Source organism: Gouania willdenowi, chromosome 21 (genome assembly GCF_900634775.1).
Source record: "Gouania willdenowi chromosome 21, fGouWil2.1, whole genome shotgun sequence".
Taxonomy (NCBI): domain Eukaryota; kingdom Metazoa; phylum Chordata; class Actinopteri; order Blenniiformes; family Gobiesocidae; genus Gouania; species Gouania willdenowi.
In genome coordinates this window covers 15,653,844-15,672,548 of record NC_041064.1, presented here as the reverse complement: position 1 = coordinate 15,672,548, position 18,705 = coordinate 15,653,844, and the positions used below count along the sequence as shown (strand labels likewise).

General features: G+C 38.8%; 1 protein-coding gene across 1 annotated transcript in view; it reads right to left on the bottom strand.

Annotated features, from left to right (window-relative positions):
- igsf3 (immunoglobulin superfamily, member 3) overlaps positions 1-17,951 on the bottom strand; it is a 90,983-nt gene extending 73,032 nt beyond the window's left edge. Inside the window, exon 1 of the mRNA XM_028435440.1 lies at positions 17,075-17,951. Within this exon, the coding sequence (XP_028291241.1) occupies positions 17,075-17,117 (43 nt within the window). The 5' untranslated portion in view covers positions 17,118-17,951. The remainder of the gene's footprint in view (positions 1-17,074) is intronic.
- Between the last annotated feature and the right edge of the window lie 754 nt (positions 17,952-18,705).

Sequence of the window (18,705 nt, the reverse complement as noted above, 5' to 3'; positions counted from 1 at the left end):
TATAACTATGTGATGAGGAAAAACTGGAGGGTTAATCTATGCCTTTAGCAATGTTGCCAAACATGACACCTGATTAACCTGTTTAGTGTTGCAGGAGGCTTTGACCTATCCCTAGTCACATGACAGACCAGCTGACAAACTTAAGGTTTTTTTCCCCAATGCACAATGTATGCATCATGTTTATTTTGTGGATTAAAAAAAAAAATCAGAAATGCCTCTATGCAATCTGTTTTGACTGAGCAGCCTTAACTCGCGCTGACACTTAAGTGCTGGAGGTGCCGCCTTTTTCATTTTGTCCTTGAAAAAGAAAGAGAAAAGTAGGCTTCTCACCTTTTTTTTTTGCACAGAATAATCATGACATCAGAAGGAAAACTTTGAAATTGGCTGATGAGAATTCCTTCATTTTTTTTTCCACAGCTTTTTCCCTGATTTTGCCCTTAGAGAAGCTCTGCACAACATCAAACACTGCAATACAAGCTTTCATTCTCCTGCATCTACCAGTCCTTGTCGTTTCCACAGCATAAGCAGCATAAGGCATATTCCTTGTTGGAATGTGGGAACCAAGACATCCTGGATGGGCTCCATGACAGCTGAAAAACAGTAACAACAACTGCCCATTACTCCCACACAGCTCCTATCAGAGTATGTATGAAAATGTTTCAAGCCAAGGACAGTTACAGTCAGCAACAAACTTCGGTAGAAGCTTCCCTGACATTGCAAACCATGAAAGACAAGAAAACAAAGCCAGAGGGCAAGGACGATTCACAGGCACATACGTGTACTGTGCGTGACAGCAGAACAACGTTAATCTGCAGAACTTCAGCTAATTTTTGAACAGAATGTGACAAATAGGATGAGTGGTCTGTAAACTTTGCTGTGGTTTGTTAAAAAGCTTGTCGATAAATATCTAGAGACTACAAATTAATTGTCTGAAAGCTGTCTCTCCTAATTATTATGTCAAGAACGATGCTAATCACTTATTTGCTCTTTTGTTCTTGAAAGTTAAACCTTGTTTAAGTCTTAATTCAATCTTCAAGTGCTTTATCGACACAGAACCAAACACAAGCCAGGATGTAAATGAGAGCCCTTGGAGCGCAAAACTCCACCAACCACTAAATATCCTCTTTGCCAGATATTCACAGTTATCTGGATCAGTGATCATGATCATTCATACTGGAAAAATCCCAATTAAATGCACAATTCGGATTCTATCCGGATGAAAGTCCATCCATCCATCCATTTTCTGACCAGCTTGTTCCTTTTTTTAGGGTCACGGGGGTCTGTTGGTGCCTATCTCCAGGTCTCATTGAGGGTTAGAGGGGGTCCACCCTGGACGGGGGGGCCAGTCCATCACAAGGCAACACAGACTAACAACCACTCACTCACAGTATACCACCAATTTAGAGACTCCAATCAATCTAACAGTTTTCGATTGTGGGACAAAGCCAGTATCCTGGCAAAGCCACACCCACTTCCTTACTTGTTGTAAGAAAGTGGAGCAGTATCAAAACAAACAACGGTGGTCGACACGGAGAAGACGTTCGAAACTGCACTCTGCTCTGTTTTAAAAGACCATGATATGTTGTTGAAACCACAACAAGAAGAGGTTTTAAAACCCTAAGTCTGCACCGTATTACACGCTGTTTTTATCTGCTGGCTCCGTTTAGGGAAAAAGAACTACGCTCGTCACGCTATTGTCGTCAGGTCCACTCATCGTTTGATTGGTTACTCTACGCGTCTTTTTCCCGCCCCACACAGCTACCAGAACTCAAGCACCTGGCGAGCGCTTCCAGACTACTCACCTGTATGAATAATACAAGGAGAGTCCCGGTGAAAACCTTCTTGCTGTGAGGTGGATGTGCTAATCCAGATGAAACTCAGAGGACTACTCGACAATTTTGCCAATGATGAGACATCGGGAATTTTATTATTTAATTATTTTTAAACTGATACAGAATCAGTATATTGGTCCAGATCCCCTCCAAAATGTATTTGAATTTTTGATGGCGTAAGTTCTATCTTGGGTTAAAATTTTCTCAAAATCTGCGAAGTACTTTTGTCGTAACCCTGCTAACAGACAGACAGACAAACAAATAAATAAATAAACGCCGGTGAAAGTATGACCTCCTTGGTGAAGCTAATAAAGCTACACCCATTTTTACACAAAAACAGTTGACTCTAAACTGCATCACATATTGGTACTTCCCTGAAAACTCTGTGACTACCTTATTTGTTCTCAAAATTGCAAAGCTAACCTCTCACCCTTCTAATACTGCAATGTTGGTGTAGAATGACGAAGTTCCAATTCCGCCTTGCACCAAACTACATAAAAAGCCTCCAGCATGAAATTTCCCTCAGACTCCGGTTTTAAATCACACCTGGGTCATGTTGTCCTCTGCTCTCACTATGCTAACTACTCCTAATTTATGGGCCCCCGCGGGCTACAGCAGTCATGACCCCACCTGCGCTGTTGCTCATAACAGCTGGAGAAAACAGGATGGAGGCAGCAGGGGGTTTTGAAGACTAATTCTTACTTATATCCTTATGTGACACTGTAGGTGTTTGAGATGAAAACACTGTGCATTGTGTCAGAAAGGCTACAGTGCACATGCTTAACTGAAATTTAATAACTCGTATTTTTCTTCATCTTCTTTCCAAGGTTTAATCAAGTCGATAAAGTCAACAGCTAAGAGCAGAATCATAAGCCATCCTTCTCTGTGGAACAGCTGCCTCTTCATCCTGCCTCCTACACTCTCAGCTGCTTTGCCTTCCTGTTGGACCGTGATGGAGAAAAGCTTTTGAGGTTTATTATGCCATCCAGGAACAGTCTTTGAAGCATTTAATGAGCACAAAATGAATCTTCTGATATTTTGAAATGCTATTCAACAAGCATATTAAATTTAGCTCGCAACATTTCAAGCATGTTAGTTTGGCAACACGGCCACAGAAGTCAACAGGCATTTTGGTTTAATTGGTTACTGCTCCAACGCCATATCACACTTTAATTCCTCTTTAAAGCGGAATAAAAGTTAATTCCTCTTCAACCTGACCTTGTAAACACTTAATTCCTAATGCTGAATTAATTCCGAAATAAACTTCAATCCGAATTAAGTGGTTTATTCCGATTTTAATTCCGAATTAGATAATTCCTCTTTCTTGTTTTTTAACTTGGTTAATTCCGCTTTAAGTTAATTTTGCGCTGGTGACGACTTAATCCAAGATGGCGGCGGCCCGGATTCCAGCCGAGACTATTTCATAAGAGCCCTAAAAGACATGAATATAATGAAAAGAGTGGATGGACGGAGGCATAAACATACAGACTTTCACACGAACACTCACGGACCTCTGTAAACGGAACAGGTTTCACCGAACGGCTGGCACTAGGACCCGGAGGCGGAGTAAATGCGTCCCTGTACTGCGCGTACAGGCTGTAATATCACCAAGTGTATCATTTTACCAGTTGTTAGAGCTACTATCTTTACTAGAGAGCAATGATTTATTCCTGGTGATTGTGTTCCAGAGTTTTACTGGGCTTTTTAGCAGTGATTAGCTCCTATCTCCTTTCCGCTCCGTGGTCCAAACTGAAACCGTGTGTTATTGTCGAGCTGCTTTTTCAAAACTACAATCAAAATAAAAGTGAAAACCGTTCTCGTGTGTGGTGTTCTGTGTTAGAGCCGACAATAAAAGGTTTGTTGTATGTTTTTCCGGATAGACGTGATGCGTCACATTCTCCCCCTGTCCAATTAGAGCCTTCCCAAACCCCAGACCTAAAGCGGAATTAACTAAAGCCGAATAAACTGGTTTTCCATGTTACCCTCAGTTCGGAAATGTACTATTTCCAAGTAAACACGAAGCAGAGCACTTTAATTCTGAATGATTTAATTCAGAATAACTAATCCCAAATTAAAAAAAACAGCATGTAACTGCGGCCATTGTTGGCGCAACATCTCCGCAGATCAATTAATTAAAACCTAAAAATGTGCATCTAAAACCCCTTTTGCAATGAGAGACATCTCAGACAAAAGTTTAAGACGTGGTGTAAATCGTTGGTCTTTCATCTCGCCGTGAGAGAGGTTCACAGTTGTTGCAATGTGATGCAAGATTCAGAGCAGAGAGAGCTCACTGTTTCCTTTCAAACAAAGTGAAAATGTTACAACCATCATTGTATTACATCTGCTCTAACTCAACCTAGATCTAGATGAGAGGATGAGAACATCCCACACATTTGCAATGGAACAGAAGACCAGTGGTTCTCGAATTTTTTTGGCTCAAGTACCCCCGTTCTCTTAGTTCTGAATGGAAGTACCCCCTTTGTCCAGATACACATTTTGCACAGAATAATAATAAATAAAAACAATTATAGAGCAAAACGATGGAATGAATGAGTGTTAACACACATTTTAAAGACTATAACTTTGTAAATAAGTGGAACAAAACAATATTTAGTGCCTCATGATGAATAGATTTTTTTTTTGTGTGATCAATTTTTTATTCGGTATATATTGTTTTATGTTACAAGGGCAGAGGAGAAAAATGAATAAAACATCCTTGTGAGGAGTATGGAAAGATATGACAAGTAGTAAAAGAGAGAGAACGAAAAGAAAAAAATAAAATACAAAACAAAAGAAAAAAAAAAAACATAAATAAATAAAAAAAATAACAATAAAAAAACAGTGTTGTGTAGTAACTGAACACATGTGTTCAGAATATGTATTTAGAACACTCATTCCGGGCAACTGCATTCAGGTACAGTTACTCATTCGTTAGAGCGCATTTAGAATACAGCCACTTTCTTGATATCAAAGGAACACATCAAAGCACTGTCATCAAATTTCAGTTTCATAACCGTAACATCAAAAAATTAGATTTATTTCTATGGTTATTATCTTTTCTGGTCATCTCCCACCTGGTGAGGGACCAAGACTGACCCTTGTATTTCCAGTTTATGTTCTAATCAAGATCATTTTCAACAACATTATTATGATTATCATGTCAAAAATACACATTTTAAAATCCCCATATTTTCAATGTTTTTGTTTTTACTCCCTGTAGTGCTATTGTGTATTCCTAGGTGGATGCGTACCCCCATTTGAGAAACACTGGATAGACCACTGGAATCATTTGGACCATTAGGCTCAACAATACGCACAATATCTTTATTTATATAAGCAAAATAATGATTTATTTAATTGAAAGGCAAGAGAACAATTGGGAGAACTCACGGCGCAGTCGTAGCATTCGTTGCTAAATGCTAGTTGATCCTCCGTTCTCTGGCTTCTGTTATAAAGTAACCGTTTTAATATTGTCCCTGAGCCAAGACTGCATTCATTTCACTTTTGTTCTTTATGTTTTTATAAGCACACAAATGCTGCTCAGACGTGAGTTAAATCACTAGTCACTGTTCATGGTGTCGAGACTCCAGATGGATGCCACACAATAATGCTACCCATCATGTAATGACGTCTATTGCTGCTCTTCAGCAAACACTGAGGTGCACATTGTCAGATTGAAGTTTGCAAGAACCTTAGATTTGGACTTCTGTGCACCCGTCTCCATGACTTCTCATCCCACAATGCAATGTGCAAAAATGTCAACAAATGGAGTGTTTACAGTGGAGATGAAAACCAACTTTCAAGCAGCCATTTCAACTGTTTCCTTTCTTTTTGGAGTAAATAACGTCCGATTCATTAATCTATGAGGAACACAGGATTATCAGTGGTAGCAGCTTAAATCTGAAATATGACTGAATGAATCAGGGAGATGAGCAAAAGGAACCATGGGTAAATTAGATTGCCTCTATTGCAGTTCTCGAGCACAAGTCTAAAAAGTCTTGAGTTAAAGTGAAATAATTTCCTTGGAAAGTAATGCTCCTGGGTTATGCAGACGGGATTCTTGAGAACTTGGTAAACATCTACAGTGTGACAGATGGCAAGAGTGAGCGTCGACTGTGTTTAGCGAAACTTGAAGCGGGACAGTCTGTGCCACACAGACGTGTGTTTACGTTGATTGTGAAAACCAACGGACTATATTTATATAGAAAAACATCACCGCATTTACTCTTTTATCCTATTGAGACACAAAAAGAAGAGACAAAGTTGAAAAGGACTACTCACAATAACAAAAACACACACACACACACACACAACACATCTTTACTGCATTAAGTGCCCATACACCGTATACACCAATCCCCAAATCCATTAACTCCATGTGGACACCTGCTACCCCACTATCCTCCTCTTCCCAACCCCCTCAGCCATAAACATCCTGAGTGACTCCCCCTCCTCCCAAACACTCACACATCCCCCACCCTTTCTGAATGACAAAGCCCTGCAGTCTCAGTTCTCCTCACAAGAATAGATGAGGCAAAAAAGAACCCAAAACACAACTCAGGGCTTTATATCCCATCATGAAATACTGCCGAAGTGAAGTTAAACGCTTTTGTTAATTGTTGTAAAAACCAAACAAAAGTCATGAAAACACTCCACTATCTTGAGTCATTATCCATCTAAGGCTAGAACACAATTACTTCTGACAGCTGTCGCTTTGTTTATGTACAGTTGGTGTGTGTGTTTTTTTTGTAAGGCTGGTATATTGCTAACAGTTAACCATTAAGCAGCTGATCATGGAGGAAACTAATTAACTATTAATTAAGCTTCAAACAGACTTTTTTTTTTCCTGCCATTGTCAATCTCCTCTCAGGCATTCGAACACATGTGTTTGGAAATTTATATGCATTCATGCATAAGAAATTAGACACAAAAACACAGGCAGGCACGTCTATTAAGAGAATAAAAGCGAAGAGTGCTGGGTGGTGGTGGTGGGGGGGCTTATATGGTGGGCAAAGGGACTTGTATTAGGGGGGAAAACAGTATAAGGCAGGCATTTGATGTTGAGAACGTTTTAATTTTTTAAATGTGCACACTGAGCCGAGCGTGCGTCACAGTGTGTGGATCGACACTGCGAGCGAGGAGTTTTTGCCATAGTTACGGCGCCTGGTGTGCATCCCACCAGCGTGGGATCTGCTCGGGTGGAGGATCAAGCAGTGAGCAGTGGAGAGTGCTGGAAAAGACAGCCCTCCGAGCACTCTGAGTGCCCGTGTGCGCGTGTAGGAGTAGATTAGAAGCCAGTCATCATGACTACCAACAAGGATCAACTGACTGGGAGGAGCCGATGAATTTCCCAATGGGGGGGGGTGCAGGCGAGCCTTTTCCTACAGGGCAGGATGTGCTGCTTGTAAACAGTAGTAGGTAAATGAGCCTGTTAAACACAAATCTTTCCCGTAACACTGTAGGGAAGATGAAAATATGTGGTTTGGATCACATTGGAGGGCAGCTTGTAATTAGTTCTCTTTGAAGAGGACTTGTGTTGGGCATAGTATGGTTTGTAAAAGAGTGGGGGTAGGGACAGCTTCAGTACAACAAAGGTACTCACGTTACTGTAATTGAGTAGCTTTTATGCGTACTTTGTTGAATATTTTTCTAAATCAGTCATTTTACTTGTACTTAAGTACAATTTAAAAGAACTAAAGTCATTTCTTCCGTTTCTACACCCAACCGTTACGGAGTAAAATGTAATTTTTTTTTTGTTTTTAAAATGAAACTACCAAAAATGAAATGACCAGACAACAATCAACTGCATCACATCACATCATAGCCGACCAATCAGATTAAACATAACGCACGGCGCCAAGGTTGTTTTACCACTTTCTTGGGTTCAGGTTGGGGTTTCTACCGATTATGCCACATGGCACATTTGGCATGGCACTGTCTTAGAGTTCACAAATGTATCTATACTTAGTCTCAGATTTTTTTTACTTTGAATTTAATTTAATATATATAGTATATTTCGACAAACTTTTTATTTCATACAGATGCCTTTGTGGAAAATAAATGAAGTTCCAATTGTGCAAGATTTGGTCTGTTTCTTTTTAAATTTATACATGAGATGTTTACAGTACGCAAGGGAACTGTGGCAAGATTTATGACCAAAAATAAACGTTGGGGCTGAAAGTAACTAGTAACTTTTCTTTTGAGTACTATTTGACTTACTTGTACTTGTACTTGAGTACAATTTCAATCAAGTAACTGTACTTCTACTTGAGTAGGATATATCAGTACTCTGGAGTACAACATACATTAAAACTAATCTACATTAACACTTTAGAAGGTATGAAGAAAAGGAACAGTTGATACGCTGTGTTAAAAAAAAAAAAAACAAGAGATACAATCTGAGATGCAAAGTTATGCAGGTGTAGCTTTAAAAATGACAGAAAAACGTCGCTTTAACAGATGTGCTACTGCGGAGTAGCAACCGACAGAAGGCAGGCAGACACAAAGCAGACGCTCCCTCAGCTCTGTCCCTATCTTCAGCCACTTTATTGATTCATTATGGCAGGCAGGAAGTCTTCCTCAACAACTTTGATTCCCACCAGTCACTCATATCCCCGTCTGAACCCGAGAAAAACCACACCACCACACGGAGTAGTTCAACATTTACAAAACACTTGGACTTTTTCATTTCTGATATGACACCGATATTACAGCCTTGCGTATCGGCCAATGCCAATATCAGCATGAATCATACATACTTTTAGTATTTTTTTTTTTCTTTAATAAAAAAATTAAAAAAATACTTATTTTGTAGAGTGGAATAGGGATGTCTCGATACAACTTTTTCATTTCCAATATGATACTGATAGCCTTGCATATCGGCCGATACCGATATTGATCCAATATCAGCATGAATCATACATACTTTTTTTTTTCTTTCTTTAATAAAAAAATTATAATTACTTATTTTGTAAAGTGGAATGTTAGAAAAGGCTTGATCAAGTGATGTTAAACAGAGAACAATAGTCAGCAACAGTAGGTGTGAGAAAAACTGACCCATTTATTATTAACCAATTGGTTACATACATTTTAACCTTCAACATAATATCTACAGTATTCTACAATTGAATAAAATAAATAAAAAACAATTGGGGGAAAAAAATAAAAATATCGGAGAATCCGGATATGTTTTCAGGCTAATATCGGACCGATATCTGATATCAATATCGGATCGGGACACCCCTAGTGTGGAATGTTAGAAAAGGCTTGATCAAGTGATGTCACTCAAACAGAGAACAATAGTCAGCAACAGTAGGTATGAGAAAAACTGACCCATTTATTATTAATCATTCGCTTACATACATTTTAACCTTCAACAGTATTCTACAATTGAATAAAATAAATAAAAAATGAATTGGAAAAACATAAATTAAAAAAATCAAATTTGAATCAGGACACCCCTACAAAACACACCTCACAAGTAAAAAAAAAAAAAAAAACTTTCCCCCATTTCATTTACTTCTCTTAATTGATTGACTTTTCCCATGTTTGGTGTTAGGGAGTTTTAGTTTTTTGTTGTATATACAGTATCAGGAGGACTTTTTTTATTCCTGGTTTTCCCATGAGGACACTAAAACACTCAGACTGAAATCAGGCTGCAGTGAGGGATGCTGTAGTAAAACCGCAGTCGTAACTGTGTGTGACTTTCGGGGGCAGTGTGTGAATTCTGTAGTACCAGGGAAATCACTGGCTGGATGAGTGATAGACAATGACAAGCATTTGGCTTCCCCTAGAGTACCCCATAACGCAGGAGTACCAAAATAAGGCGTGATAAGGGAAAAGCCAAACAACTCGTGTTCCAGTGACTTGTGTCTATTGATACAAACAGTACATCTAATTAGAGCTGGGCAATATATCGAGATTCAAGAAATATCGAGTTTTCTTTTTTGGCGCTATAGAAAATGACAATATCGCCTCTATGAATAGATATCTTCTTTTTTTTTTTACTTGTTTTTATTCATACAATCACACAGTACAAATCACATACAAGTATTTAATATTATTAAAGGAGTTCAGTCAAACAGTGTCCTTCTTTACAATTTTTCCATATCTCAGAGATATATATTTTATAGGGGTGTCCCGATCCGATATTGATATCGGATATCGGTCTGATATCAGCCAATAAACGAATATCGGATTTTATCGGACTGCATCTAAAATCTCTGATATAAGCGCTCAATTAGTTTGTGTTGTTTTTGTTCCCGCCCTCAGTTGTTCCCACCATATACTGACAGATTTTTGTCAAAATCGAGTCATCAGGACTATTTGAGTTCTGGTGTAGCTTTAATCAATAAATTACATTAAGGTTTTCAAAGATCCGATTACTAATTATCGACCTGATATGGGATGGTATTATTATTTGTAAAAACACACAGACAGATTTGATGTGATCAATGCATAAGACCATATGGATCACATAAGTTCTGATTGGATTTCATCCCATGTGACAAAATTATAGTTTAGTCTTTATTAGTTGATGAAATTCTACATAGTCTCGTTTATTGTCAGGTAGACGAAAATCTTTAGTCAAAATTAACACTGACCTAACGTGACTTGAAATTCGATAATATTTAGTTTGTTTATTTAAAAAACAAAAAAAAAGAATTTAATTATTGGAGGATAACGTCTTGTTTTGATTATCTATTGTTTGGGGTTTTTCTTTGGTTGACACAACGACGCTGCGATATGAGAAAACAATGGAACAAAAGGCAACGAGTTATGGGTAAACACAAAGATGGGAGTAATGGTTTTGATTCCAACAAGCATTCTTGTAACTACACAGGAGTGGAGTGAAGCAAAGCGTGCTGCAGTCAGACAGCTGCACCATCCTGTATTTTCCCCATCAGAGAGAAGTAGGTCCTCTGATCGCAGTGACAACAGGCAAAGGATGACGTCTCAGGACAGTCGCACTCGCACATGCTAAAAATCTCCATACCATGGACATGCGACAGCTACATAAACAGCCAGACAGTGAGTTATTGCATCCTGCCTTACTGTCTAGACAGCACTCTCCCGTGTGTCAGCTGAGGCTTACCAACACGAAAAGCATTCCCAGAGCTATAACAGCTGACTCAAAGTGCTAAGTGAAAGGATGCGTTGGCTTGACCCTTCGAATGCTGAAATCTTTGCGATTTCTTGGGTGTGGACCACCAGCTGCCACTGTAATTTGGGACGGAGGAGAGACAGAAGTGCATCAAGGAGCGGCCCTGAATTCTGACAAAGTAAAACAAAATCCCAAAGTCCCCTTTGAGGACATCAGTGTAACTATATATGGTTGAAACCATTTAAAGTGACTAAGTAGCTTGTTCAGTGCCACCCGCCGTTCTCTTAAAAACCTGTATAGCTGGATATCGCATTTCCTGTTGAGCAGTATATGGCAGTGAAGTAAGATTTTAGTTTCATTATAACTTGCGTCATTGTTCATTTGACTTTCTTCACATTGGTATGGTAAAAAAAAAAAAAAAAAAAAAGGTTGACAACTTGAAATACTTTCAATCCAAAGTATAAATAACAGTTTTCAAAAGAGGTGAAGAGAGCGTGCATTAAGAGTGGAGTGGGTGGAAGCATGTGTGAGAGAGGATGTGTTGCAGAAAGGAAGGAATCCACATTGAAAGGGCTTCTTGAGGCAATTGGTTGAGTTTTCTTGAGGTAAGTGGTGAAGATGTTTGGTTTGTATAGACAGTGGCTTCATCTAAAAGACCAGAGGCTAAGCTAACTAGGCAGAGATGAAAATGCTACGGCTACTTTGGGTAGTAAAAAAGAAGGGACGGGGTTGGAAACAAGTAATTCAAAAGCACTCTTAGCATAAAACACCAGACAGACCAGATCTCCCATGATCACAGAAAATTCAACGTAATCACAGATCCCACCTCCTGAAATAGAAATAGTTTTTTTTAATTGTTATTTACTATTTTTTAATTATTATTATTATTTCAACAAAATCTGGTGAAAATGAAAATATGACGCAAAACACAACTTCATATGCATGTTTTGTGACAATATCACGCATTTGCATGCTATTTTTCTCATCAACGGGTGTTTGAAGAATAGATAATTAGGTATATATTGGTTGAATGCGTTGCACAGAGATGGAAATGGAAATTTTGCGCAAAATCTTGCGAGGTGAAATGCCAGACCTGACTACATGAAATGGAAAGAGCTAAACCACACAGACCAAACCTTCATGGGAAAATATCACACATTTACCTGATATTTCTTCCTGTAAAGTCTATCAAATGGTCAGACGTGTCAGATCTCACACAAAATCTTGTGTTTCGTAATCTTGCGTGATTTCAGCACGAGGTTAACTTTACCAATCTGAAGCATAAAAAACATGAAATTCAAATACTCCTATTAAGCAAGTATGGAATGATTTAGTGAAGTTTGAAAGCCAGCAGTGACATTTGTTTTGGGAAAAATCAATGAAATGGAAATGAAACAAAATTGGGGGAAACTTGTAATGGAAAATCTGAGGCTCTAAAGACCAAAGAGTAGAGTTATGGTTATTGTGAATAAGCATATGAAAGTCATTGGTGTTGCCTTTAATAGTGTAAAAGACAGAAAATGCTGTGAAGACCCCTAAGAGGAAAAGTTGATAGAAAAGACTAACCTGCTATAGTCCCAAAATTAGCTTTAATTGCACTGAGATTGGACCAATTGCAAAGAATAAACACCGTCATGGGGTGAAATAGGTTACAAATGCATGTATTAACTTTGAAATAATAACAATACTGACTCAAATATGGCTTCCGAAATAAAAAAAAAGCAATGTAATATTATTATTTTTATTTATTTATTCAATTATAATAACTAGTCTTGAGGGGTTAAAAGTAGCAGACTGTTATTTATCACAGTGCTTGCTAAAACTTTATAGTGGTTGCATGTTAGGAAAGTTTAGCTGCCTAGAGACTGTAATAATAAAAAAGGCAGACTTTCTTACCACCTACTGATGTACTGGTTTGACTTTGGTAGTGCTTTTGTAAAAAAGATAGGAAAACAGGAACTACAGCTTCAATTTACATTAAAAAAAATTTCGATTTACATAAAAAAACATTCTGGTTGCTGAATTTACCGTTCATCATTTGCATTGAACAGAAGCAGAAGTTTCAAACATCCTTAAAAATGCTGAAACATTGAATTGAAAAACAATTGATGTTCCACGTTGACTAATTCGGGGGTTTTGCCTTTTGCTCGGAAAGTACACATTGTTTCTCGCACTGGGATGAGCTTTACTAAAAAAAAAAAAAAAAGAGTTCAGCATGTAATTGTCAGAAAAGAGATTAAAGGAAAAGAAGCATCAAATGAAAAAGATAAATACACTATTATAATAATGCGCAAAAAGGAGAGCTGCAATGGAAGATACAAATAGGTGTGCATGCTGTAGGATGCATGGAGCATCTTTTACTTTCCATAGGATGTGAGACGTGGTTATTATATAGATGACATTAATAATTAGAGGAGGTGGTAGCTGTTAAAACCCCAGTATGAGACATCTTCACTTTCTTAATGAGCAACAGCTCAACACATTTGTGCAAACTCCTTACTGACACTTCTTTTTTTCGGTTTATATATAAAAGGTAGTTTAGAAGTTTGCAGAGATATGTGACAAGTTATTAATCGTGCTGATTAGCAGCACTGGTGGCAGCTCACCAGAAGTTGTGTGACCGCTGGCTGCTCTCCTGTCAGCACAGTAAGTGGAAACCAGTGAGGCATTTCACAGTTAAACTAGCCAACCCCACACATATTACACTATCAATTTAGTAACATAAACGGAGATGCTTCAGGTATTTGATATTGGCTCCCTGGTTCTATAATACTGTAACCTGAACAGAGGCACACCCCAAAAGGAAGCCCACGCTGTTACAACACACAAAAACTATGGCTTCCTTTTCGCTCTGTGTGGGGGGAGAATGTAAGACATCCTGCTTGTAAAGCTAATAAACATTCATTGCTTTAGGCGACTGTTTTTTAAAGTCTTTATATCGCATAGCTCGCTTGAACCTGGGTGCAAACTCAGCAGCATAAATAAATAAATCAGCCCAAACACTGTCTAAGTGGCACTTCTGGGTTTAACAACGACCGAATGATACGGTCTCTGTGTAACACGCCTGTCTCCCACCTTCATTTTCCTTATTTTTTTTTTTTTTCTGCACAAATAAGTTCGAGTGGAGACGTGTGCGCAGGCTGACACATGGCAAGTATATCAAACAACCGATTACACACAAACACACACCTCACTTCACACAGATGCTTGTACACACTCAGGAGGGATGAATAAGTAAACATTATGGCAAAGCATCTCAAAATGTCAGAATCTGTTACGATTTAACCCCCCCATGCCACTGTAACCAAACATAGGAATACAAATGTTATTTTACACTTCCACTGAGATTAAGCATCAATGTACAGTAGGGCTGGGCAAAAAAAAACTCGATTTATCAAATTTGTAGATAAAAAAGATTTTTATTTTGCAAATTCGAGTTTTTATATTATATATTTTTAAATGTATTTTATTTTTTCCCACCACAGTTTTTTGGACTTTTCCACGTTCCGTCCTTGTTGGTTTCCGTTGCACGATGTGAGCCAGCCCCCTCTTTGTTTACATTTGTTTACCCTTTGAGTAGGCTATATGTGTGACACAGGCATGTTTAATTTTTTATTCACACTATGCTGAGATGCTAAGGGAAGAGTTTATTATTTTTTTTAATTGTAATGTTATATGTTGTAAAATATGTTGTTTTCTCATTTCTTAATCAGAAAATGTAAGCTACTGTGAAGGCGCTGTTGCACTTTTGCTTAAACCTGGGTTAAAGCTAGAAATTGTTGAATGATTTTTAGGATTGTTCAATGCATTTTAACTCTTGACGACAATCACAAGAATAAAGTTGCACTTTGGACAATATATGTGATGTCTGTAGTCAATTTTTGAGTGCGTTGAAAAAAAAGAAAATTGAATCAAAACTCTAATTTTGCTTTTAAAAAATACGAGATGTACAGTATTCATCTTATGGAGTTACTCATTTATTTTTTATTTAAAGAAAAACTGCGCTCTTATTGATTGGGCTGGGGAACGAAGAGTATAAATATCAACATTTAACTGAGATGATCAAAAAGACAATAATATACATCCAACACAGCAGTATTTATCTATTCTAGCTATATGGTAAATGAGTTCCCTCTTAATAGGGCTGAGTTAATAAAATTGAACCATCAATTTGAATTGATTTTCCTTTGAATGGCTTGATATTGATTCATAAAATTTATCATTTCATGTATTTTTTTTTATGATGTGTAATGCAGTGCTGTGGGCTCGATTCTTAATGTAAACATTCATATTTTTAATACTGCACCAAGTTAAAGAGTTAGTTACTTTTTTTGTAAACAGCATTAGATCTCTGAGAATCTCTTCCATAGTTAAGTAAAGTTAATACTACGAGTGAAATATCCTTAAACGAATCAGGAAACCTGAATCGATAACCTTTAAATAGTGCACACTACGTCACTTTTCCTGAGCAAAGGAAGAAAATACATAAATATTTGCAGTTTTTCTCTCACAAATACAATAAAATCCAAATGATTCCCTGATTTGACCTCATTCCAAAAATGAAAGCATTTATAAAATCAACTTTGTATAATAGGAAAACTAAAACTAAAACGTTAACACTTAAGAGCAGGACTTGAAGCCATTATCTACTCACACAGCCAACAGCCTTCCAACCCCCAATATCTTTATTACCATCGCAACCAGCATAGAATTTATATACAGCGACGCTATGATTCAGGCTGAATTGATTATTATGTAACGCTATGGTAAATAATTATAATAATAATAGATTAATGTGTGGAGAACAAAATATTTCACATGTGGACATCTTGGTCACTGGTGAAAGTGTTTTTGCTGGAGTTGGAGGGGATGTGAATCAAGGCACAGATCTGAAATCCTCTTGGCCAAAGGGGCCCTGAGGTCTGCCGACACCCAGAGACACCCACACCCTCCTCCTCCTCATTCTCCATCCCCCAGCAGTGTGAGTGGGCCACCCCATCCCGGAAACAGAAAAGCCATCTGGTGTTTGTTTGAGACAGCTCACTGGCAGGACCTGCTCTGTGGTGCCTGTGTGTGTGTGTGTGTGTGTGTGCAGTGTGTGAGACAAGGCAGACATGGGCAACTGGCGGCTCAGGGGCCACACACGGCCCTCGGACTAACTTTTTGCAGCCCTCCAAGGAAACATACAAAATGGCTTCAAAAACACACAAAAGGACTACTAAAAACATGTGCAAAATTACAGAAAAATACACTAAATGACAACTCAAACAATCAAATTACTCCCAAACACACACGAGAACTAAATAAATATGCAAAAATTACATGAAGCAGCAATGGAGATACACAAAATGAGAATAGAAATACACAAAAGGAGGCAAAATGACAAAAGAAATACAGAAAATTAGTTGAAAAACACACAAAACGAGATATAGTATACAAAATAAAAACCAAAAACACACAAATTGACTCAAAGACACACTAAGGACCCTTTGTTCTTTCCTGTACTAATGCTCAGATTGGTCATTACTCTATGAATGCTGACATGAATGTTGATCATGTGGCCCTTGGGTCAGAAAAATCACACTTTTGTGACCCTCGCTTTGACTGAAGTTGCCTATCGCTGCAGATTTAAGGGATTCATGCAATAGACTTGTGTTCGTTTGTGAAATCTGACAAATTATTTGACACGTGTGACATTGCACCCACCTAAAGCAATGACTCAACAGTGCAACAAAGCAGGTGATGGCTGTCATCATCACACCAACATGGTGACTACATCACCAAAGGGTGTTGGTGGGGTGTCTCATGCCTTCATCAGGTGGCATGGTGTGTGGTGATGGGGGGGGGGGGGTTCAGTGCACACGATGGACACATGAACACAGGTCAGGCAGCAGAGGGTTAATCTGTGACTAAAGTCCAAATATCACATTAACCTACTTCATTGCGCACGCAACTGTTCAGGGTCATCTGTTATTATGGCATTGATCACCAATGTGCTGCTGCCCTACCTTCACTTGACTCACTAAGGCTTGTTGTAGTTTTCCCACTGATTCACGCATCTCGCACAGGTGTGTCATGCACAGATTATCTTTTTATCCCCATGAAACCTTCCCTGGATCAGTGAATGTGGATCACTTACCCAGCAGCGCGCAGGCGACCAGCAGCAGCGCACCGGTTTCCATTGTGTGTATCCCAGTAGATTCACTCTCAGTGTCCCCTGATGATCAGATCTTAACAGTGTGGCTCCAATCCAGGATTCAGAACCAGACAAGAACAAGAAGATCTCTTGAATCCCTGCGATGATGAGACGCAGCCGGACTAGACAGTCCGATCCAGAGCCAGGGGAGCCCAGTGGTGGGTTTCCCCTCGTCCTGCGTCCCTCTGTTTAAATAAAGCCGTTGTTTTCACCCTCACCTTTCTGCGTTTCTCGCCGACGGTGCGTGCGTGTGCGTGTGCGACCCAGCCCACCAGTCCCTGCTTACTACGCATCCGAGACTGCGGAGGAGACTCGTGCGGATCCCTCGCGCGAAGTCCAGGGCTGACTTGCGCGTCTTTTGGGGATGGACGCACACACACACACACACACACAGGATAAAAAAAAAGCCGGTGCGGTCTCAGTCTAGGATTATTTCCGTTCCTCTCTCAGATGAGGGGGAAAAAAAAAAAAAAAAAAAAAAATCACGGTCCGAGCGAAGCTGCTGTGGCTTTTTTCCGCGATAATTCCCGGAGTCTATACAATCACTCTCCGCAGAAAGCCCACTGGGCGGGCTGCTGTAGATGAAACAGACAAATCTTTGTGCTCTGGCACAATGAATCCAGAATAATCAATTAATACTGAGTCTCCCAAACAGCCTCCAATACACCTGAGCCCTCTGGTTTAAGCTTCCGCTGATCGTCTAATTCTGACTATCTTTAGCTTTGGCAAAACTACTTCATCACGATCAGTCCAACAGATGCTGTAAATCAGTCCCCGTGTCCCTATTCCAATGTGATTTCCTTGTTTCCTGCTCAGTAGATGCACTTTGGCAGTTTGAAAAGTTAAATGTGTGTCATGTGGGCCCGCCCCCTTCCACAGGCCACGCCCCGGCGTGTGGGGCCAGTAGCCGTGGGAGGGGCCACATTTGCATTAAGTCTATGAAAATTCTGGGACAGGCCGTTAGTGACTGAAAAAGTAAAGTGGTTAAAGTGGATTATAATTAGGATTTATAAACTACCATTTTTCTGTATTGAGGTTTTAGTTCTACGGGAGCAGATTAGGGACAATTTTGATGAATATATATATATATATATATATATATATATATATATAATAAAGTTACAATGTCGAGAATAAAGTTGAAGTCTTGAGATTTAAGTTGAAATTTCGAGAATAAAGATGAAATATAATGTCAAGGTTGAAGTCGAAATTTCAAAAATAAACTCATAGTACAATATTGTGATGAAAGTCAAAGGTTTGTTATTAAAGTCAAATCTACGGAAGAGGATTACTGCTAATTCACTATATACGACAGTCTCCATCCAAACTGGCCCTAATCTGTTTCCGTAGCTCCTCAATAGCCACAGGCAGCTTCACCTCTCCCAAACTGGTTTTTCCTTCTAACAGATTCAGTTTGTGACAATATCTCCTCAAAGACCTTAAACAAATTAAAATTCTGTGTTTATGAGCTAAAAGACAAAGAATCTCTTTGTTATTAAACCAAGCTTTGAAGTATAACACATTCATCGATACACAGCATTTTGTAGATGGCCACAATCTGCTGCTGTTTGTTG